Raw genomic sequence first — 27349 nt, forward strand, 5'->3', positions numbered from 1 at the left:
ATGCGGGTGGGCAACCGGGGGACCATGATGCTGATGACCACCGCGGGGGCTTTCTGCGCCTTTAGCCTCATGACCATCGCCGTGGGGACGGACTACTGGCTGTACTCCCGCGGGATGTGTCGCTCCAAGACCGCCAACGACAACGAAACCATCCGCAAGAACGAAGAGGTGCTGACCCATTCCGGCCTGTGGCGCACTTGCTGCACAGAGGGTAGGTAAAGGACACACACACACACACACACACACACACACACACACACACACACACACACACACACACACACACACACACACACACACACACATATATATATACTGTATGTATATATACACACTACCGTTCAAAAGTTTGAGGTCACTTAGAAATGTCCTTATTTTTTAAAGAAAAGCAGTGTTTATTTCAATGAAGATAACATTCAATTAATTAGAAATACAGTCTAAACATTGTTAATATTGTAAATGACTATTCTAGCTGGAAATGGCTGATTTTTAATTGAATATCAACACGTGAGGCCCATTTCGACAAGACAATTTCATGTTTTCCATGAAAACTCACACTTTTATTCAACAGTTTTCAGCTGTGCTAACAATTGCACAAGGGTGTTCTAATTTATATATATATATATATATATATATATGGGAAGGCACATACATAATGTCAGGCCTTCATTACCAAACGTTTGTTATAGGGCTGCATAGCCTGTGTTACGTATTAGATAGACAGTTTTGTCGTCGATAGCTGATGTAGCCTGGTCTATATGTCTCTGACTGATACTATAACCAGATACAAAATGTTGGTTCACACGGTGATATGTGATACGTTGCTGTATTTCTCAAAGGTTTTCATTTTAAAATGTGACCTTTATCCCCATGGTGGAGTGTCACCAAAGAAAGAGTTTAGTGTTTTTCTTTTTTTTCCCACAATGACACACACATGTGTCACATCGTCAATACGGATGGATCAATGCTGCACACTAGGCCAAGTTTATCAATATCACCCTCTGTTTTGTACTTTGGAAAGACACTGGTGTGTTGGAGCCGGATCAGGAACATGGAGTATCGGCCATCAGCTTGCTTCAGTTCATTTGTAGCCACTTTAGAGGTCAGGGAATAACAAGACATCACGGGCCATTTGACTATAAGGCTCTGTCCACACCTACGAAAACTATCTTTTCCCCCCCGTTTTCCTTGGCATCGTTGCAGGAATTTCTCAGATGGAGTCATTGCAAAAACACATCCAGCTGTAGAAACGCTCTAGTGTGTACTCCAAGCCTATATGTGGCGCTGTTTCTCCACCAAAAAAGAAGAAGAGGAGGCAGAGCATGCGCATCAAGCCTGCGCGCTTTATACAAACATACAGTCGAAGAACAGGAGAAATCAACAGCAGTTGTTAAACCTAATACAGGGGCTGTATTTAAAGCTACAGAAAGAATACAAATCAAATCAAACAAAAACTAATTAGACGGAAATCTAACGTTGCCCACCGGTGGGTGGGGCGATACGCAAACGTCATCGTTCGCGTATATATTATTTTACATTTTATCATGAATCCTAACATGAAAACGCAGGGGGGGGCGTTTTTCTCTTATTCCCCCTGGGATCTGGTTTCAAAAGAGTGCATTTGCAGGCACCGAAAACACCGGGTCCATCTGGACGGTCGGCCTAAAAGTGCAAGACTTCCGCGTTTTTGCCCAAAAATCGTATTCCGTTTGGACAGGGCCAAAAAGACACTGGGTGGGCCTACAACTGCAGTGTTTAAAAAAAAGAAAACATTTCCTACCACAACAATACATTCCAAAAAGCTGACGGTTGCCTTTAATGTAATGACTGATGTTAAGAGAGCTAAACGGTTTGTTTAAAACAATGTGGGCAGTGTTGCCGATGTCGATAGTGACCTGAATGGAGCAGAGGAGCTTCCGTTTAATCGACTGGCTATGAGCATTCAGGACATGGAGGACTGATGTTTGATTTGTCTCTTTTCAGGAACATTCCGTGGAGTTTGTAAAGATATTGATCACTTTGCAGAGGATGACTATGAACAGGATGCAGCCGAGTATTTACTACGTGAGTCACACATTCTTCTTATTTGTATTTATTCATTGTTATGTACAAGTAACCGAAGAAAGGTCAGCACTCTTTATACTTTATTGTGTGTATATGTATGGACTCGTGTATGTATATGATCTCACTATTTTCTCACGTAACTAAGCCTCTTGTCTCCTATTTCCTCGTCTTATCTCATGTGATTTCTTATTTTCTTCTTTGATTTTCTCTCCTCTCCTCCTCTCTCCTCTCTCCTCTCCTCCCTTCTTCCCTCCCCAATCCTCTCCACTCCTCTCCTCACCTCCCCTTTCCTCTCCGTTCCTCTCTTCTCCCCTCCCCTCTCCTCTCCTCTCATTTCCCCTCCCCTCTTCTCTCCTCCCCACTCCACCACTCCTCTCCTCTCTCCTGTCCCCTCCTTCCCCTCTCCTCTCCTCTCCTCCCCTCTCGCCTCCTCTCCACTCCTCCTCTCTTCTCTCCTGTCCCCTCCTTCCCCTCTCCTCTCCTCTCCTCCCCTCTCGCCTCCTCCCCACTCCACTCCTCTCTTCTCTCCTTCCCCTCCCCTCCTCTCCTCTCCTCCTTCAGGAGCAGTGCGTGCCTCCAGTCTATTCCCCATCCTCAGTGTGGGTTTGTTGTTCATAGGTGGCGTGTGCGTAGCCGCCAGCGAGTTCTACAAGTCCAGACACAATGTCATTCTCAGTGCGGGTATCCTCTTCGTCTCCGCAGGTCAGGTTACACACACACACACACACACACACGCACACACACACACACACACACACAGATGCAGGCTAAACAGGCGTATCCAAACTGGCCACAGTCCATCTAACAGACGCGCCTGCCCCCGTCTACAGGCCTGAGCAACATCATCGGCATCATCGTGTACATATCAGCCAACTCGGGGGACCCCAGCCAGAGCGACCACAAGAAGAGCTACTCGTACGGCTGGTCCTTCTACTTCGGCGCGCTCTCCTTCGTGCTGGCGGAGATGGTGGGCGTGCTGGCCGTGCACGTGTTCATCGAGAAGCACCGGCAGCTGCGCACGCGCGGGCGGCCGTCGCTCATGAAGCCGCCGTTCGCCCACAGCTCCTCCTACTACCGCAACCGCTACTACCAGAACCGCAGCCGGCGCTACAGCACCCGGAGCGCGCACAGCGTGGGCGAGCCGGGCGCCCACAGGCCCTCCTTCCACGGCGGCTCGCTGCTGCGGGACGGAGACCAGCCCTTCCCCGGCCAGGAGCCCAAGGGCAACGGGGGCTTGCCGGCGCCGCCGCCGGAGGCCGAGTTCATGCTGTACACCTTGGCCACGCCCCCGCTGAACGACACGAAGGTCACCATGGTCGCCGGCGTCGGCGTCGGCGGCGGCGGCGGCAGCGTGGCGAACCACTTGGAGACGAACCACAATGACGCCGAGATGTTGCCGGGCAACTGCGCGGCGAACAGGAGGACCACGCCGGTCTGAGAAGGGGGGGGGGGGGGACGCGGAGGGGGGGAGTGAGGAGCACGGTGCAACAGGAGGAGGTTTGAGATGGTGACTATGGAGGAAAGCAGGGGAGATGTGTTAAGAGAACGTCTCCGAGAAGGCAATCTGTGACCCGTCTGTGATTATGATTATGAGTGTGTGTGTGTGTGTGTGTGTGTGTGTGTGTGTGTGTGTGTGTGTGTGTGTGTGTGTGTGTGTGTGTGTGTGTGTGTGTGTGTGTGTGTGTGTGTGTGCGTGCGTGCGTGCGTGCGTGCGTGCGTGCGTGTGTGCGTGTGTGAGTCTTATGTTTCCCATCTTGGAGAGTTGTGCAATTTTATCTTCCTGTCATCACCTGCATGAATATTGAAAAGTGTTTGAAATGGTTTTGTGAAAAAATAGCTTTGCGCCAATTGCATTTCTTACAAATGTCAGTTAATTATTAATATTATATTTAAATAGAATAAAAATTCAACACACATCAACACTCTTTTCTAGAGTAGCAGAGATATAAATGATGATGATAATCAGCATAATAATCATAATTCATTATAGACATACAGACATACATTTGTGCTTTAAGTCGGGCGTGTTATTATCCTTTTTGATGGCTTTAACTGCAAATAGAAGATTCATTAAAATGTAATATTTCTCTGTCTGTATTTCTTGTATGTCTTGTATGTCTTTTTCTGTTTCCATGAGCATTGTATACTTATGTGGCCATGTACAGAAATTGTTTTTGATAATAAATACAACGTATTACGAATGGACGCTGACTTTCTAGGTTTGTCCAAACTTTCTATCAAAAAACTCTGGCAGCGGTGGGATTTGAACCCACGCCTCCGAGGAGACTGGAGCCTTAATCCAGCGCCTTAGACCGCTCGGCCACGCTACCGTGTGATATATCTGGCTAAACCTACACAATTTAAAACTCTATATAACTCTGTATAATATATTGTTCTTTCATTGCAAAAATACTACCGTATTTTTTTACTTGGGGCTGTGTTCAGTCATTTCAACCAATAGGACAAAAATGTAGTTTACGCAATAAGAAACCTTGTTTCTAATTTAAAACCCACCAATTAGAATATCTAATTCACTCTCTTATAGTATCGATTTATCTACATATTTAAACATATATTTAAATACTGTAATACTGTCATCTCTTTAATGCCCAATCGACCCACGAAGAAGAAATCCCTGCACCGACTTCCGATTCCGCATTTGAACGACGTCTGCGCCATTTTGATGAAACGGCGAAGAGGAGCAGGGAGCCGCTGGAGCAACGTGTTGTGTCGCAATGGATTTTAAAGACTAACTCTGAACACACATGCCCATTGTGCGTCGCATGTGGAGAACCTCGGTGCAAAACAAGTAGGATATCGGCCCTCCCGGCATAGCGTGGATTTATTTGAGGGGTAATTTCGCGAGCATGCTAACATACGAGCCAATGCTTTTGTTTAGCCCGTGCTCTGCTCTCCTGTGGTGGCTTATAGTGAGCTAGCCCGTGTTAGCCTCGGCTCCATTTTAGTTCTCTTTACATTTGTCTACCGAATAGTGTTTCAACGCTTAACGTCGACGTGAGGTCGACGGACTGACCATCTGACGTCCCTTATCCATTACTGGGGACTTTGGAAAGGGAGCTGTCCCCCCTTTGTGGAAGAAGAAGAAGGACTTGGCTAAAAAAAAAAAGACATCGCAAGGACTGCATTTACTGCTCACGGAGACCTAGGCCCGCCGCTCACCTAGTGGCTGCGGCAAGGCCCGGGGCTTCATGGACAATTCACCACGGACTTGATAGAATTTCCTATATCTATTGAAGCTTAACAGATACCAAATGGACTCTGTTGGATTTGTTAAGTGCAATTGCTTTATATTGGACTGACACGAACTGATTGCAGTACACCTCGCCGTGTACTGGCGCACTTGCCTTCCATGTCAATGGTTTTCATTGGCAACAATGACTTTGTTGACATCTGCCAACTACCCGTTCTTGGATTACTTTTGTTGAATTTGTGCTGTGTTTCAGCGATTTCAGAGGGAAGGGTTCATGCATCATAACGCTGAAGACTAGCCTGTGTTGTCGCCCTGTATTCTTTATTAAACTCTGTGTGTTTGTGTGCTAACTTGAGTAATTCCCAAGTTTTGTAAAAATGTCGTGTGTTCATTATAAGTTTTCGTCCAAACTGGACTATAACACAGTCACGTTTGATGGGTTGCACATTACTCTCAATGAACTTAAACGGCAGATCATGGCCCGTGAGCGTCTCAAGGCCACAGACTGCGACCTGCAGATCACCAATGCGCAGACGCGGGAAGGTACGTCCATTGTGTCAAATATACTTGTATAGTGAATAAACAATCAGACAATTTTCTTAACTAAAAAAATCTTAACATTTATATAAATCAAAACGAATGCCTTCATGTAATGTGCCTGTGGTTCCGAACGGTGTTAATAGACGGATTGTGCGTCATTGCAACAGGTCTGACTCATACTGTTGATTAGTGATTAGTGTTGCAGCAAAATGTCTACGCCCCCGTGTGTGCCATTCACCAATTCGTGAACATGGGACTTAAGTATTTTTGTGTTTTTGTTTTCATAGAGTACACGGATGATGAGATCCACATACCGAAACACTCTTCTGTGATAGTTCGTCGAACTCCCATTGGTGGAGTGAAACCAGCTGGCAGGACGTTCATTATGTAAGTATTCACTTTTTTGTTATTGAACTTTAACTCCTATGATTATTTTGTTGAGTGTTTGATTCGCAGGGTGATTATATCACCTCAATGCCGTTATCAACAATGGCTGATATCCACCCTGAAGATAAGGGTTTGTCTTGTCAGTGAAGACACTAAGTGGACTTAGTTTCCCAAATATGTAATATGATTTTCTCTCCCTTCCCTACAGAGATCGTTCTGATACGGCCATGGTGGGATCGTCCAGACCAGTATGTAAACCAAACAACTCTGTACTCCTTCTCTCACCTCTCTCATCCCCCCTCTCTTTGGCTTAATTCACCCCTCTCTATCCCTCGAGAACATTCTGTCGATGATGACTGATTTGTGTGTATTTCTCTTGTTCACTCTGTCTTGGCTACATTTGTGTTGAGATCTGCCCTCTTCTGTGTGTTATTTATTGTCATGGTAGCAGGACTCTCCTGAAATCACCCATGTCTAAAGCTGTTTGCTGGTTCATTCCATTGTTTCTTTGTTATGCACCCATGTTGGTGACGGAAACAATAAACCAGTCTACCAACCATCACTTTTTCAGATGGTCCTGACTTTAACCAATTGTTTGAATAATGCTGTTGTCACACAATTATCTTTTTTAAAACGTTTTTTTAACTAATTGCGGACACTGTTGTTATGGTTGTATTTCATATTGAAATGGTGTTGTAGCCTGCATCTTAGTCAGGCAAATGTATTTGTGGGATTTGTAAAAGGGAAAGTTTAATCAGTTTAATTACTTATTACTCTGTGATTGTGTTTTCTTTGCAAATACATATCTTTTTTATTTTGTGTTGTGATGATCCCATGGAGTAAAGAAAATGATTGTAATTTAAGGTTGACACAAAGACTAAGGGGGTGTAAGTGAAGCATTGACAATACAACACGGTAACAATTTTTTTAGTCTACCCTGCTAAACGTGACTGATTAACCCTGTCGAGTAACATTTATCATTGTTTCTTGTCTTGTGTGTAAAGTGGCGGTATCTTATACTTTGCAATGAATATGGACTACACATAATGCTTAAATTTCAAGAGCGTAAATATAATTTCTTTAATATCTCACATTAAATGCTATGCATTAACTTTATATTCTTAAAGTGACTACTGCAATATGTGCAGCTCTTTGAAGTACAATGTTAAAACTGGTTTGGTGCATCACATAAGTCGTTTTCTCAGAATGCAATACAATGCTTTTGTCAACTGGCCAACCAAAGTACAATACTGTGACATTACATAATGCTTATGGCACATAACCAGTAAACGTAATGACCTGTCTGACTCTGTGAAGGGGTTCCGTAGTTGACTGCAGTGAGAAGTATGGTGTAGTGTGTCCTGGAAGCTGTAAGCTGCAGAACCTATCAATAAAGTTGTTCAGTGGTTCCGTGTTAGAACCATATGCACCAGATCCCTGTGTGTTCCCTCCACAGCGTACCGCCGTAATGCTGCCCCGTCTGCTCTTGTCTTGCATCTTGTGATGGGAGACCGTACCACCCAGGAGATATAGCCATTACTTTGTAAATGTAGTCATAATGTCCCCCTCGGATCTCCTCGCTATCAAATGTGTGCTTTTCTAGTCACAATTTTTTGCGACGCACCGCAAGCCGTGCCATATAGTGTTGTAGGGTATAACGTCAGCCATAGCATGGCAGTTGTTTTTAGTTAGGCACCCAAACGTAGATTTGGAAGTATGTGATCATTGTTAGTATTTTGTTAGTGGAGGAAACTGGCACTGTGTGCCAATATTTACTCCATTGGCTTTTCCTAGCAGTACCTACTTCTGGAAAAAACCTCTAGCTACAACAATGTTCTTTTTTTAAAAATTATTTTATAGAAGTTCCTTAAATGGAACTTCCTCCTTTGGCGGTCCATGTACAAAACAATGTACAAACAACTTGTCACCATCCAAGTAGGATTTGTTTAACATGCAGCACCTTTTGTAATTTGGCCTGCTCAAAGCAAACGCTGCATGGTTTTACTATGATGCCGAGACATAGTAAGGCTCCGATATGTATGCATTTATAGGACTCATGCATTGTTTAAGTTGTTGGTTTGCATGAAATTAACCTAGCATGATATCGGTCTATATTGATGAAGACAGATATGTGGCAGACTTTAACTTGGAAGATTAACCTTTTTGTTAATGCACGTGGATACATGTATGTATCCATACCTACTAAACATAATTTTCGACCACACATGAAATCTGCAATGGAAACTCACCTGAACCGCTATCCCTTCTCCACAAGGATTCAGACTCCTTGATTGCCATAGTTAATCTCCTTTTTGAAACCTGTGTGCCCAACCCTGTATATAACGTTTCCGGTGGGTTCCTATACTTGTTGACGTGTCTTGAACCACCAGACAATTTCCTTCCAGGGTATGAATGGCAGGCGTTGGGGACAGTGTGCTGTACTGGTCGCCATCTCTTAAGTACTTCAGCACTGTAGTGGTGATGCCGGGCGTCTACCTTCACTCTTGCTTACCACTGTATGTCTTGTAGTTGTCCCATCACCCCCCGTTAATGTCTATACTCTGATTCTCCTGCAGACCGATTCCTCTCCCTCTATGTCTCTGGCCCAACTCTCGAAGGTATTGTAGACTTATGGTTACTCCCCTTGATTTCCCCTATTGAAAAATACAGCCACTATTGGGGAAATACCACTGTCCCGTGTCTCTCTTGGGGGTCAACCTTTTCTTTTTCCTCCCGTCCTGTATCTCTTGGTGTGTTTTCAGACGGCAAACCTGGCTGACGCAAACGCATCTGAAGAGGATAAGATTAAAGCCATGATTTCTCAATCCATCCATGACTATGACCCTATTCAGTCAGTATACACACACACACACACACACACACACACACACACACACACACACACACACACACACACACACACACACACACACACACACACACACACACACACACACACACACACACACACAGTATTATAATCCTTTACACCATGTCTGGAATATGGCGCTGGTGAAACTGCAACACTTTAACACACTTTAATGTGCTTTTCTCCCGCAGTTACTCAAAGAAAGCTATTGGACCCCCACCCGGGCACTACATCTGCTTCCGCTGTGGAAAGGCAGGGCATTACATTAGGCAATGCCCCCTACAGATGGTAAATATGGCCCAGGACAGGAAGGGTTGAATTAATGGGTGCTTTCTACCATTAACTGTAAAGGCTTAATCTTGGTGTGACTCTTTGCTTTTCTACGGATCCTTGGATTAGTTTCCAACCTTTTTGCGTTTTGGTTTTAAGGATAAGAGTTTGGAGGGGCCCAAACCAGTCAAGATAAGCAAAGGCATTCCCCAGAGCTTCATGGTTAAAGCCGACCCCGACGCCAAAGGAGCCATGTTGACCAGCACAGGAGAATACGCCATTCCTGCCATAGACGCGTACGTGTCAAATATAGACCACACACACACACACACACGTGCAATCCATAAAACGATGCTCAAAATGATGTGGACTTGTGCTCATGTGTTCTCTTTTGATTGCCTCTGACCTTTCTTAAGTGAGGCGTACGCTCAGGGGAAGAAGGAGCGCCCTCCCTTTGTTCCGCGAGACCAATCGGCATCCGAGGACGAGTCGGACCCAATACCAGACGAGCTGCTCTGTCCGATCTGCAACGACCTGATGAGCGACGCCGTGGTCATACCGTGCTGTGGGAACAGCTACTGTGACGACTGTAAGTTCCCGCACGCACTCTTTTAAAATACTGTAAACATACAAGAATTCTCAAAACAAAAGTATTTTCTTCAAGTAGAATTATTTACAATTTCAACACAAATTATATTAAACAAATAAAAAATCATGGACAAAAATGGACATCTTCTCGTTCTCCTGTCCTGTGTAAATGCTGCTGCTTTACGTGTCTGTCTTCAATTGCCCCTTGGGGACAAATAAAGTTTTTTGAATTGAATTGAAATTAATGCAATGCTCCAGCTGATTATTATTATCATTTGAGCCGCATTAGGCAAGGCAACTTTATTTATATAGCACTTTTCATACACAAGGTGGACTCAAAGGGCTTCACATAGAAACATTGTCATACAATAAAATAAAATGATAGATAAGTAAAAGAAAACATAGGCAAAGTTAAAAAAAAGTTATTTGTTATTATTTACAAACTCGTTCCCACCTAATAGCGACCCGGGTTGTGCTTGTTCTCAGGCATCAGGACCAGTCTGCTGGACTCGGAGGAGCACGTCTGCTACACCTGCAAGCAGTCTGACGTTTCGCCCGACAACCTCATCGCAAACAAGTTCCTGCGTCAGGTAAACCCCCCCCCTCTCCACACCACGACGTTGGAACGCGGTTCAACGTCCCCCAAAGCACGCACGGCAAACCACGTACGACTTAACGCGCCGACGTGTCTCCCCAGGCCGTGAACAACTTCAAGAACGAGACGGGCTACACCAAACACGTGCGCAAGCAGCTGCAGCAGGTGGCGCCCTCCATGCCCCGCCCCCTGCCCCACCGCCACGTGCCCTCCAGGCAGCAGGACCCACTGATGGCGCACGTCGCCGCCCCGCCCCCCCGCGCCCTCCCGCCCGCCGCCCTCCCCGCTGCCGCCGTCGCCCCGCCGCAGCCTCTGGTCGTGCTGCCTCCGCAGGCTGTTTCCGCGCCGCCCCCGGGTGCCGCCGCCGCCGCCGCCATTGTGCGACAGGACACCCCGCCGCTGGCCCCGCAGCCCACCCATGACGCCCGGGATCGCCACGACCTCCACGACAACAGGGAAACCCTCGACAGCCGGGACCTCCATGACGCCCGGGACAATCGGGAGCACCATGACGCCCGGGAGAACCGTGACAGCCGGGATCACCACGACGGCCGTGACGCCCGGGACCACCACGACGGCCGTGACCACCACGACAGCCGTGAGCACCACGACCCCCGCCACGACAGTCGGGACCAGCAGCAGCACCACCCCCGCGATCGCCACGACGTCCACTCTCCGATGCAGTCCGGAGGCCAGAGGGAACCGCCCCCGCCAGGGTACGTTGTCAGGCACGCCGTTAAGTAAGTCTGAAATTAGCAGGGTTTTTTTTTTTAATTGGGAGCATCAAACCGCGGAGAGTGCACCTGGTCACGACAAGGTTGTGTTTCATCTTCTAATATGCTTATTTTTTTTATTTTTTTTACCTTGATCAGTGAGGCGGACCTAGACCCACACATGATGATGAACCAAGGCCCGCCACTCGACAGCAGACCACAGGTAGTCACCCCTAAATCCCGGATGTATGGGTTTAACCAACGGATCGTAACGAGGGCTCTGGCAATAAGGAATTAATCACCCCTTCTTTCTGTTCGCCCCCTGTAGAACTGCCACCTCCCTCTGATTGGCCATCCACCCCCTCCAAGGCCCCTTCATCACCAACAAGGTGAGTGCCTCCCTGGAGGTCTTACCCTATTTTACCAGCAGGCATTTGATTAGCCACTACAAGCATTTCCATTAGTGACAACAGAAGTGGTGGTGATGGATCCACACGCCCGGCTACCCAGCGGGGGAAGCATGTGCCCCATATTACCGACGCGTTCACTTGTGCTCTCAGAACGAATGCTCCAGATTTCACCACGTCCCCTGTCGCTGTTCTCCCCCCAGGTCCCCCGCCACGCCCCCACCAGCCCCACAGAGCAGGAGGACCAGTGGGAGGAGTAGGAGGACCCAGACACTGGGACAGGTACACTTCTCTATCCCTGTAGACTAATATAATCAAATCTAAATCGTAAATTGCTCTATTGCCATGTAGGTTGCCATGCAAGTAATTTCCACGGGTATGTGGGTGCATAAATAGGAATAATTTAAAGATTCAGAGAATAAAAATAAATAAATCAGAAATGACACCGCACTGCCTTCTCACCAGCCGTCCGTGTCTCTCGCCCTTTCTCAGAAACTTCCGGCCCCGCGAAGATCACCCCCCGCCTCGGATGCAGGCGGCCCCCTTCCCACCAAACGCCGCGCCGCCGGTGTACGCCGCCCCCGCCCTCTATCCCCCGCCCCCCCAGATCTACCCGCCCCCATACTCCACGGGACCCGGCCTCATCCCGCCGCCCCCGGTCGGCTACCAGCCCCAGCCCATGTACCCCCCTGGGATGCAGGGGATCAACCCTCCCTGGATGCCCCCCAATAACCAGCACCCCCTCGGCCCCCACCCTCCTCCCCTCAACCAGCCCCACCTCTCCAAGGAAGAGTTCTACCGGCAGCACCACCTCCACCACCACCCTGACGAGTGAGCTTCCCCTTTGGCTTTGTTCCTGTTGGGCGCGGATGTGACAAACTAATTAAAATACTGGGACTGCCGGCTGTTGATCTGTTTAGAATGAAAACAATAACTTGATTTAAGGGGGGATTTAATGAACAGGTAATGAACAATCTTGAGTGGAGGATGTTTACAGTCTGTCTGTGCTCCATCAGGGTAACCTCCAAGCTGGACGAGTTCACTAAAGACTTCCACAAAGAGCTGATGAAGTACTGCAATGCGCCAAAGAGACGCAGACGGTCCTACACCAGGTAAATCCACGTGACTCGCCGCAAATACAACAAAGGGAGCGCTTGAATAAATTCATTCGGGTTTCGTGGTGGCATGACACTTCTCCCCTTCGTCCTCCTCAGGTCGCGGACCTACAGCCGCTCGCCGTTCAGCCGCTCTCCCTTCTCCCGGTCCAGGTCCAGGTCCCGGTCGTACTCCTACACCCCCAGCCGCTCCCGCTCCCGCTCCCGCAACCGCTCGTACCCCCGCTCGCCGTTCTCCCGACGCAACGGCCGCAGCTACGGCCGCACGCGCTCGCGGTCCCGCTCGCGCTCCCGGCCGTACACGTACCGTCGCTCGGGCTCTCCGCGCTCCCCGGGGCCGTACCGCCCCCCCGGGGGCCAAGGAGGCTGGGACGGGCCGGACGGCGCGGCGTTCAGATCCAGGTCCCGTTCCCGCACTCCGGGCGGGTTCCGGAGGGTCAGTCCTGGCGGAGGCGGCGGTGGAGGCGCCGGCGGAGGCGGTGGTCGCAAACCTCCACCACGGGAGCCGCCACCCTTCGACGGGCGGGACATGAGCCCCGGAGCCCACGAGCGCTGGGAGAGGGACGGCTACAGGCAGTGGGAGCGGGACTACCGGGACTACTACAAGTACTACCGGGACTACGACGGCCAGCCGCCGCACCACAGGGCGCACGGCAGCCGGGACCGCGAGAGGGACCGGCTCTCGCCGCCGCCCAGAGACTACTCGCCCCAGGGCAAGAGCCGGCGGGCGCGGGACGCCGACCGAGGCGCGCCGTCGTCGTTCCACCAGCCCTCCTCCTCCTCGTCCGGCACCAAGACCAGCAGCAAGAGCAGCAAGTCCAAGAAAGTGAAGAAGAAGAAGAGCGGCGAGGAGCCCGAGGCGTCCCACCAGTCCATGGACCGGGGGGACGCCACGCCCGTCCGCGACGAGCCCATGGACGACGCGCCCTCCCTCTCCAAGACGCCCCCCAGCTCCTCCAAGAGCGGCGGCGCCGCCAAGGCCGCCGCCAGCAAGAGCTCCTCCTCTGCGTCGGCCAAGACCCCGACCAAGTCGGGGAAGACCTCGTCCGATAAGAGCAAGAAGGACAAGGCGTCCAAAGTGAAGGTCAAGGCTAAAACCGAGACCGCCAAGGTCAAAGGTAAAAAAGCGGCGTCGGAAGCGACGCTGACCAAAAAGAAGGAGGGCTCCTCCTCCTCCTCCTCCGCTGCCCCGGCTGCTCCTCCTCCTCCTTCTTCAAAGTCGTCCAAGACCACCAAGGCCCCCGGGCCCGAGGAGGCGTGCGGCCCGGCCGCGGTGAAAAAGGAAAAGGCCAAGACGCCGGCGCCGCGGCCCGTCCTCATCAAACCCCGCCTGGTGTCCTCTCGGATCCACCCCCCGCCGCCCCAGGTTCTCCTGGACACCCCGCGGCCCGTCCACGAGCTCCACGGCGGACGAGACCCCCTGAAGAACGCCGGCCTCCTCCCGCTCCCCATGCAGCACGGCCTCCTGATGCTGCCCCACCACCAGATGTCCCTCCAGATGGACAAGCGCCGGAGGCCCGGCGAGGAGCGGCCCCCCTTCCTGCTGGGGCTCCCCCCCAACAAGCTGCGTTGCATCGGAGTGCCCGGGATGGGGATGGACCGCCTCCCTCACACCCAGATGGTGCTCCCGGCTCAGCTCCTGAGAGTCCCCAACGCCATGGATCGACCCGGGATACTGCCCACCCCGGGAGCACCCCGGGACCCAGGGCGAGGAGACATGGGCCAGCGAGACATGGGCCAGCGAGACATGGGCCAGCGAGACATGGGTCAGCGAGACATGGGCCAGCGAGACATGGGTCAGCGAGACATGGGACAACGAGACTTGGGCCAGCGAGACTTGGGCCAGCGAGACTTGGGCCAGCGAGACTTGGGCCAGCGAGACTTGGGCCAACGAGACTTGGGACAACGAGACTTGGGACAACGAGACTTGGGACAACGCGATGTGGGCCAGCGAGACATGGGCCGGGGTGACATCAGACCCCTGATGGACCTCCAGGTACTACCCCGATACCCCTTCGCTGTAATGTTACCGTGACGACAAGGTGTCCCCACCTCCATTATCGTGAACACATTCCTGATCTGATCTATGTATTTATTTCGGTTTGTTTTTCCCTTTGCAGGTGAAGCCGATGGCCCCTAGGAGGATCAAGCTCAACAGGGACCTGGGGAGGAAGAATAGCACGGAGGGTCCCTCCTCAGACAAACCCCCCGTCGGGCCTGAGAAGAGCACCGGCCCCGCAGACAAAGCGTCTTCTGGCAACACCCCCGCAGGCGAGAGGCCCACCAGAGGGCCCGAGCCGCCCGGGAGGAGGGAGAGGTCCGTGTCCCGGGAAAGGGGAGGCTCCAGAGAGAGACCGGGGAGCGGAAGGGAACGGGACCGCTGCATGGGACTGGACCGGGATCGGGACAGAGTCTCCGGCGCAGACCGAGAGCGGGATAGAATCCCAGGGTCGGACAGGGAACGGGACCGCATTCCCGGATCGGACAGGGAAAGGGACACGAATTTGGGAATAGACCGGGAACGAGACAGAATTTCCAGATCGGACAGGGACAGGGACCGAGACAGGGACAGAATTTCCGGATCGGACCGCGACAGGGATCGAGTCTCGGGGTCCGACCGAGAGCGGGACCGACTCCCCGGGTCCGACCGCGAGCGGGACAGAGTCCCCGCGTCGGACAGAGAGCGGGACAGACTCCCAGGGTCTGACAAGGGGCGAGAGCGAGCTCCGGGATCCGGCAAGGAGCGGGACAGATCCCGCGGGCCCGACCGCGAGCGGGGCCAGAGCTCCGACTCTGACAGACACCGAGAGAAGACCTCCTCGGCGGCAGCGGTGACGGCCGAGAGGATGGCGGTGACGGTGGAGAGGGACGCCGCCGACGGCCAGCGCTCGGTGAAGACCGACAAAAGCGACCCCGGCGGCGGCGGCGTGGCCAGGTCCGTCTCCGTCGACAAGATGACCATCGCGGAGCGGTCGGCCATCGCCAGGAAGCCCGCGGAGCCCGCGGAGAAGACGCGCCGGCCGTCCAAGGAGACGGACGCAGAGGCGTCTGAGAAGGGGCCCAAGACTGACAGGTGAGCGTTGCTAGGAGGCGCGACAAGCTCCTTTTTAAAAAAAATTGGCTGTTACTATTAAGTCCTTTTAGAAGTCTTGATTCCGATCCAAAGGGTTAAATCAGATCCGGGTCATCATGCGTCCTGCTCAGGGATGACCCCCGTGTCGGCTGCAGGCATTCGGGGATAGCACCCAGAACCTTTCGAACGCACTAACCCCAGGACCCTCAGGCCCCATAGACACGAGGGCTCGTTCGGTGTGTGAATACAGATAGTTAATGGGTGTAATTATCTGCCTCTCTGCCCACAGGGGTGTCTCCAAAGACCGAGCAGAGAGGACGGGGTCCTCGGGAGAGAAGCCAGCTGCTGCTCACAGAGAAGGTAATTGGGATGGAAAAAATGTGTGTGTGTGCGTTCGCATCTGTGCCCGAGCGGTTGTGAGGATGTGTTATTTAAAGGTAGCCTATTTGGAACGTTGATTAAATCCCAGTGTCATCTTTCTGTACCCACTCCCCACTCCTCCTCCCCCAGCAGGGAAGGGCAGCGATGCCTCAGCCGTAAAGAGCAGATCCAGGGTGAACCGCAAGGCGTTGACCAGCCGCCCCTCTGGCAGGTGAGTGAGTTCTTTCGCGACTCTTGACCTCATTTTAAAGACTTAACAAATGGTTCACTTATTGGAGCGTCTGGGGTCGTCGTCTTGCACGCACGACGCAGAGTCTGAACGTTCACGTTTTGCCCCCCCCGCCACGCAGCAGGCCAGCCGAGACGGGGCGATCGGACTCCGATCAGAACCCGAGGTCCGGGAGCTCCAAGGACTCGGACCCCCGGTCGCAGAGCCCCGCGGACGCCCGCAAACACAGCCCCACCCCGGAGCCCAGTCCGGGCCGCGTCGAGGACCTCATCCAGCCGCCGCCCCGCTCCAAGTGGGAGCGCGACGACGAAGAGGAGTGGCCCGAGAACGGACTGGCCGCACCCGCCGAGAAAGCTGCGTCGCCCCCCAGAGGCCGAGAGAAGGAAAAGCACCCCGACGCCCCCAAACCCTTAAAGAGTCTGGCCAGAGACGGCCCCAAGGAGGAGAAGAGAGGGGCCGCCAAAGAGGAGAAGACGCCGACGGCGGCGGGGACGGCAGCAGCGACGACGACGACGACAGGGAAAGGTGTCAAGCAAGAGGGCAAGGCTGTGAAGACCTCCCAGGCGGTCAAGGCCAAAGCCCCCAGGGACGAGAGCAGAGGACACGGCCGGGCGGACGGAAGGAGCGGCGGCGCCGGCGGCGGCGAGAGGGAGGAGGCCAAAGGCGGCGCCGGGAAGGAGGAGCGCGCCACGGGAGGCGCCGGCGCCGGCCGGGAGGAGAGCCGAGGGCCCGAGCCCCGGCGGCAGCGTCTGTGCTCGGACCTGGGCCGCGAGACGGACGAGGCGGCCTTCGTGCCGGACTACAGCGAGGGCGAGGGCTCGGAGCCCCAGAAGGGCGGCAGCGCCAGCGCCACGCCCTCCCACAGCGCCGGCTCGGGGAGCCCGGCCCACAGCAACGCCAGCGGCTCGGTGGCCACCACCGCCGCCGGCGACAAGAAGAAGAAGAAGAAGCGCAAGAAGGACAAGAAACACAAGAAGCACAAGAAGCACAGCGGCCAGGACGGCGCCGAGGAGGCGGAGGCCAAGGAGCGCAAGCACAAGCACAAGAAGAAGAAGCATAAAAAGAGCAAGGAGGCGGAGGAGCCCGGGAGCAAGACGTCCCAGGACTAGCCGGCCACCGCTCTACGCCTACCCAAGCCCCCCTCGCCTCACCTGCCCACACTTGGGTTTTTCCTCCACCCAGCGAGGGTGCATGTAGTTGACAACCTCCACCCCCGCCCGCCCCCCCCCCCCCCCCAAATCATCAGGCTGCTCCTTGGATGCAGACCTGTGGTGCGGCTGGCCTGGCACTGTGCTCCTGAACACTTGTGTGTCCCTGCCCGTTTGCAAGGAGAAGACAGTGTCTGTTCCTCGTTTTAGTCTTCTATGGTGAATGAGACTTCTGCAGATGCTACACTTAGGGCCGCAACATCAAGACCTACACAGAACACTTGCCCCCCCCCCCCCCCCCCCCGCCTCTTAATCCGAAGCACTGATGTGAGAGAGTATAGGGCCAGTGGCGCCTTATTGTATTTGTCGACCTGGAGCGTGTCTTGAAATGAGTTTTTGAGTGAGTCATACCCACTGGGGTCCTGATTGCATGGCGGTCTCCGACGGTGCCCGGGTTTGAGCGATCAAACGGCGGCCGGTTGCAGAGCTGAAGGAAAGCGGCGCGGCCGCAGGATCCCTCGCCCCCCCCCCGCGGCGTCTAGGCTCGACGCCGCCGGGGATCGGGCGTCTGAACGGACAGCATACTCAGGGATGTGATTGAGAAGGGGGGGCATCACCGCGTCATTGTCCTTTTCAAAAGAGTTGATTTTGTAAATAGCGTTGAGCCATTGCCTAATCGGTTGATGCTCAGTTTGTCTCTGAGGATCCCATCCCCTGTGTGCTGGTTGCAGCCTGATTAGAGTCGAGCAAAGCCATAAAGGACTCCGCGATGCCCCCTCCCCCTCTATGCACCTTATGTCGAGCCACTTGATTGACTGTGGAGGCGGTTGCCTCTGAGACGCAGCCCCTGGAGCCAGGATGTGGTCATGGACAACTGTGCATGTTTTTTTTGTTCCGAAGTTGCAGTAGTTTGTATCACAATGTGAATGCCACAGGGTGTGCGTACTATTGTGTGTGTGTGTGTGTGTGTGTGTGTGTGTGTGTGTGTGTGTGTGTGTGTGTGTGACTGGAACAAGGGGTGATTGAGGATCTCTTTACTTCAAATTGAAATGACGGTTCTTTTCTTTTTTTAATTAAAGATGTTTTGACTTCTACACTATTTGTTCTGTTTTTTTATTTAGGTAATAAACTTGAAGGGTAAAAATTCAATGTGTTTTTTCATTTCATTTGCGGTCATTTGATTTAAAGCTAATCAACATTAAATGTTTAATTGTGGCATGAATTGGATAAGCTTGATCATGCAGTAGTGTACTTTCAGGGGGAAATGTTTTTTGATTACACAGATGGGTGAATTCAGGGTAAATGTTTTCCTTTTTTTTTTTCTTCGGTTTTTTCCGCCCAAGTACAAGTCTAATTTTAGTGTTTGTGAATTCAAAGTTAATTATGTTATCACTGAGAACCTCCATTCGAAATAATGTATTTGAAGCGCTTCGGCGGTCTGGTAAATTGAGAGCAAACGGAAAAAAGTATCGGCTAAATGCTACGAAATAATTTGCAGAGCAAAACCTTTTTTGAAGTAAACCGAATTATAAAACGTATTGTATACATACCTCTAGCAAATGACTAAATATTATTGGTACTATATTTGTTTTACCCAAATAAGGCAGAAATATGCTCTGTTAATGAGAGACTATTCTCGGAGCCAGCAGTCCTAATATAAATAGCAGTAATATCTAAAGCCTGATTTGTGAGACTACAAAGACTCCATTACAAAATGCTGATCATAAACCCTTTTGAAATTGCACAGGGAGACACAGAGGGAAACTGGATAACTTATGTGAGTAAACAGTAGGCCTATAATCATAACTATAACAAGCATATAGTTTATGAGGCCACCGCGCCCTCAAACATTCATTGTGTTAAAAAGGCGAGTCGCTGCGCTCTAGGAAGCGTTCATTCCCTCGGGACGAATGTTTTAAACAAACCTTGCGTTCGTGACCGGAAATGTGTGCAGTGCCACATTGTGAACGCTAAAAGGCGCTGTGACTCCGAATAGTTTAACCAGCAAGGAAACCTTGAGAACAACCAGGTACAATTCCTTCCTATATCCCAATCACAATATGAGTCGTCAAAGCTATATACTTGCAGCCATTTGCCTAGGCTACGCCTGACTATTAATTGAGAGGAGTGGCCGTACAAAGTGGCATAGTGTCGATTGACTGATGGAAAGTTTAATGATGGATGAGCACTGGGAATAGTCTACGGATTTTGAATATACAGACAGGCTGATGTCATCTTTTTTCTGTTATAAAGAGAAACAAAAGTGCGTTCTGTCTGACCTCAGTGTTTGTGTGTGTGTGTGTGTGTGTGTGTGTGTGTGTGTGTTTGAATGCATGCCTGCGTGTGTTTTATGAAAGAGTAAGTGTGCTGTCTTTTTGTGGGCTTCTATATATATATATACCTAGTGTGTGTGTGTGTGTGTGTGTGTGTGTGTGTGTGTGTGTGAGGGGGGCATCATTAATGGACAGTGTGAGACCTTTTAAGAAGATTAGTAGACTAGGCCATACGTTTTATCATCGTTATTCCTTTAATCTTGTTCTGCCTGTCTGTGTGTGTGTGTGTGTGTGTGTGTGTGTGCGGGCGTGCTTGTGTGCTTGCGTGCGTATGCATGTGAGCGTGCACACATGCACCAAATTAAGAGAGCACACACAGTCTGGACGGATATCTGTGTGTGTGTGTGTGTGTGTGTGTGTGTGCGCGTGCGCGCGCGCGCGAGTGTATGTGTGCGTGTGTCAGTCTCTGTCTACGTTTTGAATGACATCACTTCATGTCTCCAAGGCCAAAGATTGCTAGGCAACTTCCCCCCGGCCGTGCAGTACTCTCTCTCCCCTCATTGGTGGGAGTCCAGGGTTCACAAGGCAAAAGTTAGATGGAAGCTTTCATCAATACACATCCTTATCCATATATCCATATATATTATATTAGGCATGCATATATATATACAATTCTGTATCTATTTATATAATTGTTATATATATTCTATTTTTTTTCATTACAGACAATGTTACATGTTATATAGTGTTATAACATGTACAATTATAGTCCATATACACTAGTCACATCATTGTGCATGCGCAGGAACGACGGACGGCACCCGTAGGAACGATTTTTGTACCATCTGAACAAAACAAAAGGTTGTGTGTTTTTCTAGGTGATCCAATATATTCTGGGAGACGCGTTGAAGTGCAGCTCTTTCGAGAGCACCCCGACAGCACAGGACAAAGCTTCAAGGTTTCAGGCTTGGTCGTACATGGTTGGCTACCACCAGAGAGAGATGGAGACAGAGCGAGAGAGACAAAGAGCGAGACACGGACAAGGACAGGGAGGGAGAGCGAGAGAGAGAGAAAGAGAGAGAGAGAGAGAGAGAGAGAGAGAGAGAGAGAGAGGGACAAAGAAAGAGACAGAGACAAGGACAGGGAGGGAGGGAGAGGGAGAGAGCGAGAGAGAGAGGAGAGGAGAGAGAGAGAGAGAGGAGAGAGAGAGGACAAAGAAAGACAGAGACAAGGACAGGGAGGGAGGAGAGAGAGAGAGAGGAGAGAGAGAGAGAGAGAGAAGAGAGAGAGAGAGAGAGAGAGAGAGAGAGAGAGAGAGCGAGAGAGAGATTGAAAATGGCTGCTGTCTTATTTACTGCTCTGAAAACTGAAACGTTGGTCACAGGAACACCTTGTGTGACCTCTTAGTATGTTTCTGCTGTATCCATGTCAAGCACATAGGCACCCTCACAAACGTGTTCTAGAGTGTGTGCATGTGTGTGTGTGTGTGTGTGTGTTTTTACGAGTGTTTGAGGTTTGTCACTTTTCAAAACTAAGAGGAGGATCTATCATGAATCCCCTGTATTTCCCGAATGGTAGTCATGGTGATATACGGATCAGAGCTATTGATCTGGAATCGAATTGAGCAATGTATCTCCCCTCCCTCTCTTTCTCCCCCCTCCCTCTCTTTCTCTCTGTCTCTGTCTCTCTCTCTCTCTCTCTCTCTCTCTCTCTCTCTCTCCCTGTCTCGCACGTCCCTGTGCACGCATGTGTGCATGACATTGGCATGGAATAAAACACTTCCTCATAGATTATGTTATGTGATGGTCACCATGGAAACACACCCTAGGGGTAGCCTACCGCACACTGATAATAATGTCTGGCCTAGATACTCATTTACTGATAGCTCAGAGTTTGCCTGTGTGTATACGTATGTGTGTGTGTGTGTGTGTGTGTGTGTGTGTGTGTGGTGTTGTGTGTGTGTGCATGCGTGCGTGTGTGTTTGTGAGCGTGTGCGTGTATTTCAGGGTCCAACATAAACAAGATGCATGAGTAAGAAATGCATGAAATGATCCCATCGAGCAGAAAGAGTCTTGCGTGTGTGTGTGTGTGTGTGTGTGTGTGAGTGTGTCTGTGCGTATGTGTGTGTGGTTGAAATGCGAGGAGCTGGAAGGAGTGGGTAGAGACAGCGGATGAGACCCCAAACGCTCATTTACGCCCCATCTTCTTTGGGCACACGTCTTTTTTTCATTTTTATTTTTTACACTAATAAGATATAATAAGACTGTACATGGGGAAATCCTGCTCGAGCTCTGGCTGTGTGTATGACAAGTGCACGCTGTGATCACTTGAAATATGTACGCTAAATAACTAAAAAGGCCTTGAATGTTTGATGTGCGCTAGATGTGTAAATATATACAGCTCACATGAGTTTGTTTCCGTAGCGTCCTCCCCCCCCTCCCCCCCCCCCCCCCCTCCCTCTCTCCCTCTCACACGCACGGAAAAGCCCATCACGCTCCGCCACCACGCACACACACACACACACACACACACACACACACACACACACACACACACACACACACACACACACACACACACACACACACACACACACACACACACACACACACACACACACACCGTCCAGCACCTAAACTTCCCGCGTCCTGTGATGACTCGGGGCGGGCCACCGGCGGTGAGGTAACAAAATGGGGAGAGGGGATGAAGAGGGGATGGAGAGGGGATGGAGAGGGGAGTTTCCTGGGATGGGAGAGTAGCGGAGGGGAGGAGGCTGGGCTGGGGTGTGGAGTGGGGTAGGGTAGGGTAGGGTAGGGTAGGGTGGAGGGCAGTCACGTGCCCCTCTCTCCTGTGCGCCTGAACTCTGTATACCTCGCGCGGCATCAGAGCCAGTCAAGCTGCTAGGGGGGGCGCACACACAACCGCACAGCCATCTTCAACTTACTTTCTCAGTTCATTAAAAAAAAAGAAAAACTTCCGCATCGTCGTCTCCCGCGGGAGAAACATCCGAGAAGCCGGCGAGCTCAGTTGGGATATATAATTTTTTTATTTCCATTCTATTGACTTCGGAGGATCATATATCTGCTGTAAAGACAGGTAGAGGAACACACGGATCGCTCACGGATGGAATATCGGGACTCGCGGAGCTCGGGGCGCGCGACACACCGGGACTGAGTGACGCCGGTGGATGGACTCTGCTCTCCGGTAAACGCTGACAAAGTTTCTATTTTTCCTGCTTATTAATGTGTTCTCAGTCTGCGCTTTGCCAACTGTGCGTGTTCACCCCGACCCCTTCTAGACATCTCCCGGATAGCTTATGGAAGGGGTAATTAGTTGATCTCTCTGCTCAGCCCCATAAATGGCTCCAAGGGGGCAGGATGAGGCTGTCTTATATTGTTCATCGCTAATGGCCCTCAATGGGTTATTGGGGATCTGTAGTCAAATGGTTCTCTTGCTGGATATTTCGTTTTTGATCTATTTATTTAGAGGAAAAATGTTGGATCGGAATAATTGGCTAGGTGCTCGTGATATTTAGTCATCTGATTGTTTAGTATAAATTTTTTAATCGTTAATAATCTATTATTTTTAGTGAAACTGATTCAGAGCTATTGCAATTACACTTCGATGTTTTGGTGTTGAAATGATACCGTTACTGTAGGATTTAACGTAGGTAGATTGCCCATAGATTGCTTCAAAGGGATTGGATTTCATTATAGATTGTATTTAATAGTCGTCCTCGCTAACTGTGAATAATGTCATATCCAATGGTAATGCAAATTATCCTCTTTTTCCGACTCATACTAAAACGTGATAGCATGAAAACAAAACAAAAAACCAACACACATACATACACACACAAACACACACATACATGCACACAGTGTGGCACTGTCGTAGAAGTATAGTCTTAATAACACGTTAATATTTGGCCCCTGGCAGTAACTTCATGTGGTCCTGTAGTCGGTTGAAGTCCAATGAAGATAAATGAAGAAAAACTGGAGAAAATTGAAGAATATAATTTCCTAATACGTGTTCATATCCACACACACACACACACACACACACACACACACACACACACACACACACACACACACACACACACACACACACACACACACACACACACACACACACACACACACACACACACACACACACACTCACCTACACACACATTTCTGTAATTGTATTTTGGTATATACTCTGCTCTCCCATAATAACAAACCTAATCTTTTATTGAAAACAGTTCCTTCGGATATAGATGTAACTAGCGCACAGAACAATTAGCATAGTGTGAATGTAATCTCATGGTAATGTGCATTGTGTGTAATATGTCCCCCCCCCAGGCATTATTTAATGTTGTCAGGCACCCCTGCTTGTAAACAATGCACAGTGACACATTATACATATGAAAATATAGAGCTATATGCCTTCTGGTAACCTATCCATTGAAATGTATACAGAGCTTGACTACGTGAGTCATTATCAGAGGTAGTGGTTGTTACTGAGTATGTGTGAAGATGAGCTACCGAACACAATGATGACGTTTGCCCTGACGTTGAAATGATTCCCACCGTGATTTGTTGATTCAATGATTTTACGACCGAGTCTGACATTGTCTACATACGTTATGCTATGTCCTTAATCCTAAATATTGCTGTCGTTTTTGTTCACATGATTTGATACCCATGTTATAAGCCATGTTATTGCCACGTCGAGGTTGAAGAGTTGTTGATGGCAAGGTTGGATTAGGAACATCAGCAGTATAGCTCGTGTTGTGTAGCTCTGGGATTAAAAGGGACCGACCATTTTTGAAAATGCTGAACTTGCCAATTTACTTCTCTATACAAGCAGAATGGTACAATTTATAAATGCATCCATCTATCTATCTATCTATCTATCTATCTATCTATCTATCTATCTATCTATCTATCTATCTATCTATACATCCATCCATCTCTATCTTATCTATTGATCAATTGATCAATTGATCTATCTATCTATCTATCTATCTATCTATCTATCTATCTATCTATCTATCTATCTATCTATCTATCTATCTATCTATCTATCTATCTATCTATCTATCTATCTATCTATCTATCTATCTATCTATCCATCCATCTATCTATCTATCTATCCATCCATCTATCTATCTATCTATCTATCTACCTATGGACCTATTGTGCGCGTGTCTGTATTGTCCCTCGTTCTGTTCTAAACGTGCCTTGCTGTGTGGATTGTGTTCAGGGTCCTGCCTCCAGCGGGGCCGTTCGGGCGTCACGGCCTTGAATCAGTTCAGATCCGATGCTAGCAAACGCCACTCGTAGCACTCGAAACGCACACGCACGCGCAAACACACCCGCGTGTACGACCATGTGTGTGTGTGTGTGTGTGTGTGTGTGCGTGTGTGTGCGTGTGTCCTTCCGCTGTGCAGGTTCGGGCCACTGGCAGCATGGCCATGATTGGCAGACAAGAGCCAGACCTGCAGGAGCACCAGGGAGGAACGCAGGAGGAGGAAGGGGACGAAGAGGAGGAGGAGGAGGAGGAGGATGAGGAGGAGGAGGAAGAAGAGGCGGAGGAGGAGGAAGAGGAGGAGGAGGAGGGAGGAGGAGGGAAGGTGTGCGTGTCTCTCCAGGGGGGAGACGGGCAGCCGGACGAAGAGGGGGAGGACGAGGAAGAGCTGCCCTACCCGTCGCTGGCCCCCGTGGTTCTGTTGGCGCTGACCCAAACCACCCCGCCTCGCTCCTGGTGCCTCCGGGCCGTTTGCCACCCATATCCTGCACCCTAGGCGATGTTGAGCGTGCACGTGTGTCTTGGTGTGTGCGTGTGTGTGTGTGTGTGCACGTGTGTGTGTGTGTGTGTGTGTGTGTGTGTGTGAGCGTACCTAAGACACATGTTCTGTTTATACTTGAGCTCCTCAGCTCTCTCCATTGTACCTCCATCGTACCTTTCTGTTTACTTTGGGGATAAACACGGCGGAGACAGGGGTCTCCGTCGTGTGTGTCTGCTGAGCTTCAGCCTGTGCACGGGGCCAGGCCGCGCGCGCGTGTGTGTGTGTGTGTGTGTGTGTAGTGTGTAGTGTGTGTGTGTGCGTGCATGCGTGTGTGCGTGCGCATGCATGGGGCGGGCGCGCGTGCACGCGTGTGTTGCGCAGTTGCCCGAGGTACTTCCTGGGTCTATTAAAGGCGGCTAAAGATTGGCTAGCATTTTTCGGTGATTGGAGGTTTCCATGGTGACTGCGTCTAATAAATCCCCAGGGTTACCGTTGCTTGTCAGAGGGCCTTGTTACCAGCCGTCATTTACACGGCCGAGAGAGACGGCTCCTCTCCCCCGCGGGCTCGCGTCTCCTTCCCCCTCCTCCCCGTCTCTCTATCATCCCAACATCGCGTTCTGTCGTGTCATGTCGCGTCAGCCCGCCGAGCCCCTACCCTTGGCTATACGCCGTGCCCGCCGTTCCCTACCGCGCACCGTAGCATCACGTCATATTTCACATCATGTACTCAATCTCATCGCTCATCGTCAGCAAATAGATCATTTGCGACAGCGGCAGGGCCATGCAAGCGTTCGTGATTCTCATGATGCCTCCAAATCAGTCGACGAGCGGTCAGCAACACCACTCCGACATCTTGTCATTCTCGTCATTTCATTGCAATCCTCATCACCTTAGTGTACCGACAGCGGTGTGCTGTTTCACTTTCTCGTGACAAAATGTACGTATTGTGAGTCGCTTTGGGTAAAAGCGTCGTGCCCTAGATGTAAACGTCAATCATCGTAATCGTCGACCTCATCGCTGTCGAGGTCATCATCATCATCATCATTAATGTTAATGTAGGATTTGACGTAGGTTGATTGCCTATAGATTGCCTCAAAAGCATCGGATTTCATTATAGATTGTATTTAATAGTCGTCCTCGCTAACTGTGAATAATGTCACATCCAATGGTGCGAATTCTCCTCTTTCTCTGACTCATACTAAAACGTGATAGCATGAAAACAAAACAAAAAACCACCACACATACATGCACACACAAACACACACATACATGCACACAGTGTGACACTGTCGTAGAAGCATCGTCTTAATAACACGGTAATATTTGGCCACTGGCAGTAACTTCATGTGGTCCTGTAGTCCTGTAAGAAAATAAATGAAGAAAAACCGAAGCAAATTCAAGAATATCATTTTTTTAATCATCATTTTCCACTCGTCGTCACGATCCTCTGCATCATCGCCATCCTCATCACCATCCTCATCACCATCCTCATCATCATCCTTGTCATCATATCGTCAACATATAACACGTCACGTCACCGTACCATTGTTAAAGCCGACCCTTTGAAAGTCTCCCAGCTTAAAGTGAGTGAAGTGGAATGCACCGGTCCTCAGCTCACTGCGTCCCCCAATTAAAGACTCATCAGAATTCAAGATGGCAAAGGTCATGGCCTCTGCCATCACACAACTCCAGTGTGAGGGGCTGTTT

At 50.2% G+C, this 27349-nt stretch overlaps 2 protein-coding genes and 1 non-coding gene across 7 annotated transcripts; 2 read left to right on the forward strand and 1 right to left on the reverse strand.

Annotated features, from left to right (window-relative positions):
• On the forward strand, positions 1 to 3502 carry LOC311341067 (voltage-dependent calcium channel gamma-3 subunit-like; the record flags this gene model as incomplete). The annotated part of the gene is made up of 4 exons (XM_084465979.1): positions 1 to 211; positions 1984 to 2064; positions 2626 to 2766; positions 2895 to 3502. The coding sequence occupies 4 exons, from the start codon at positions 1 to 3 to the stop codon at positions 3500 to 3502; spliced, it is 1041 nt and encodes a 346-aa protein (XP_084322105.1).
• An 810-nt stretch (positions 3503 to 4312) lies between these two features.
• AC3HAE_011287 (transfer RNA leucine (anticodon AAG)) lies at positions 4313 to 4394 on the reverse strand. The gene has a single exon. It is a non-coding gene; the product is annotated as a tRNA-Leu (tRNA).
• A 366-nt stretch (positions 4395 to 4760) lies between these two features.
• Positions 4761 to 18684, forward strand: LOC311340087 (uncharacterized protein). 5 transcript variants are annotated; one of them, XM_084464948.1, is made up of 20 exons: positions 4761 to 5818; positions 6103 to 6202; positions 6411 to 6450; positions 8779 to 8820; positions 8965 to 9053; positions 9263 to 9359; positions 9501 to 9637; positions 9758 to 9930; positions 10416 to 10519; positions 10627 to 11264; positions 11397 to 11460; positions 11566 to 11626; positions 11848 to 11926; positions 12137 to 12475; positions 12661 to 12756; positions 12859 to 14755; positions 14880 to 15832; positions 16122 to 16192; positions 16343 to 16424; positions 16564 to 18684. In XM_084464948.1, the coding sequence occupies exons 1-20, from the start codon at positions 5653 to 5655 to the stop codon at positions 17549 to 17551; spliced, it is 6216 nt and encodes a 2071-aa protein (XP_084321074.1). In that variant the 5' UTR covers positions 4761 to 5652; the 3' UTR covers positions 17552 to 18684. The 5 variants fall into 5 exon arrangements, with proteins under 5 accessions (XP_084321074.1, XP_084321076.1, XP_084321075.1 ...); XM_084464950.1 differs by having other exon boundaries at positions 16567 to 18684; XM_084464949.1 differs by having other exon boundaries at positions 16346 to 16424.
• The last annotated feature ends 8665 nt before the right edge of the window (positions 18685 to 27349 follow it).

Source organism: Micromesistius poutassou (genome assembly GCF_964030765.1).
Source record: "Micromesistius poutassou genome assembly, chromosome: 3".
Classification (NCBI taxonomy): Eukaryota; Metazoa; Chordata; class Actinopteri; order Gadiformes; family Gadidae; genus Micromesistius; species Micromesistius poutassou.

Excerpts from the sequence above, each read along its gene's own strand:
- LOC311340087 (XM_084464948.1), top strand. The coding sequence starts at position 5,653 with ATGTCGTGTGTTCATTATAAGTTTTCGTCCAAACTGGACTATAACACA. Across the intron at positions 15,833-16,121 it reads AAGGGGCCCAAGACTGACAG|GGGTGTCTCCAAAGACCGAG; the intron begins GTGAGCGTTGCT and ends CTCTGCCCACAG. Across the intron at positions 16,193-16,342 it reads AGCTGCTGCTCACAGAGAAG|CAGGGAAGGGCAGCGATGCC; the intron begins GTAATTGGGATG and ends CTCCTCCCCCAG.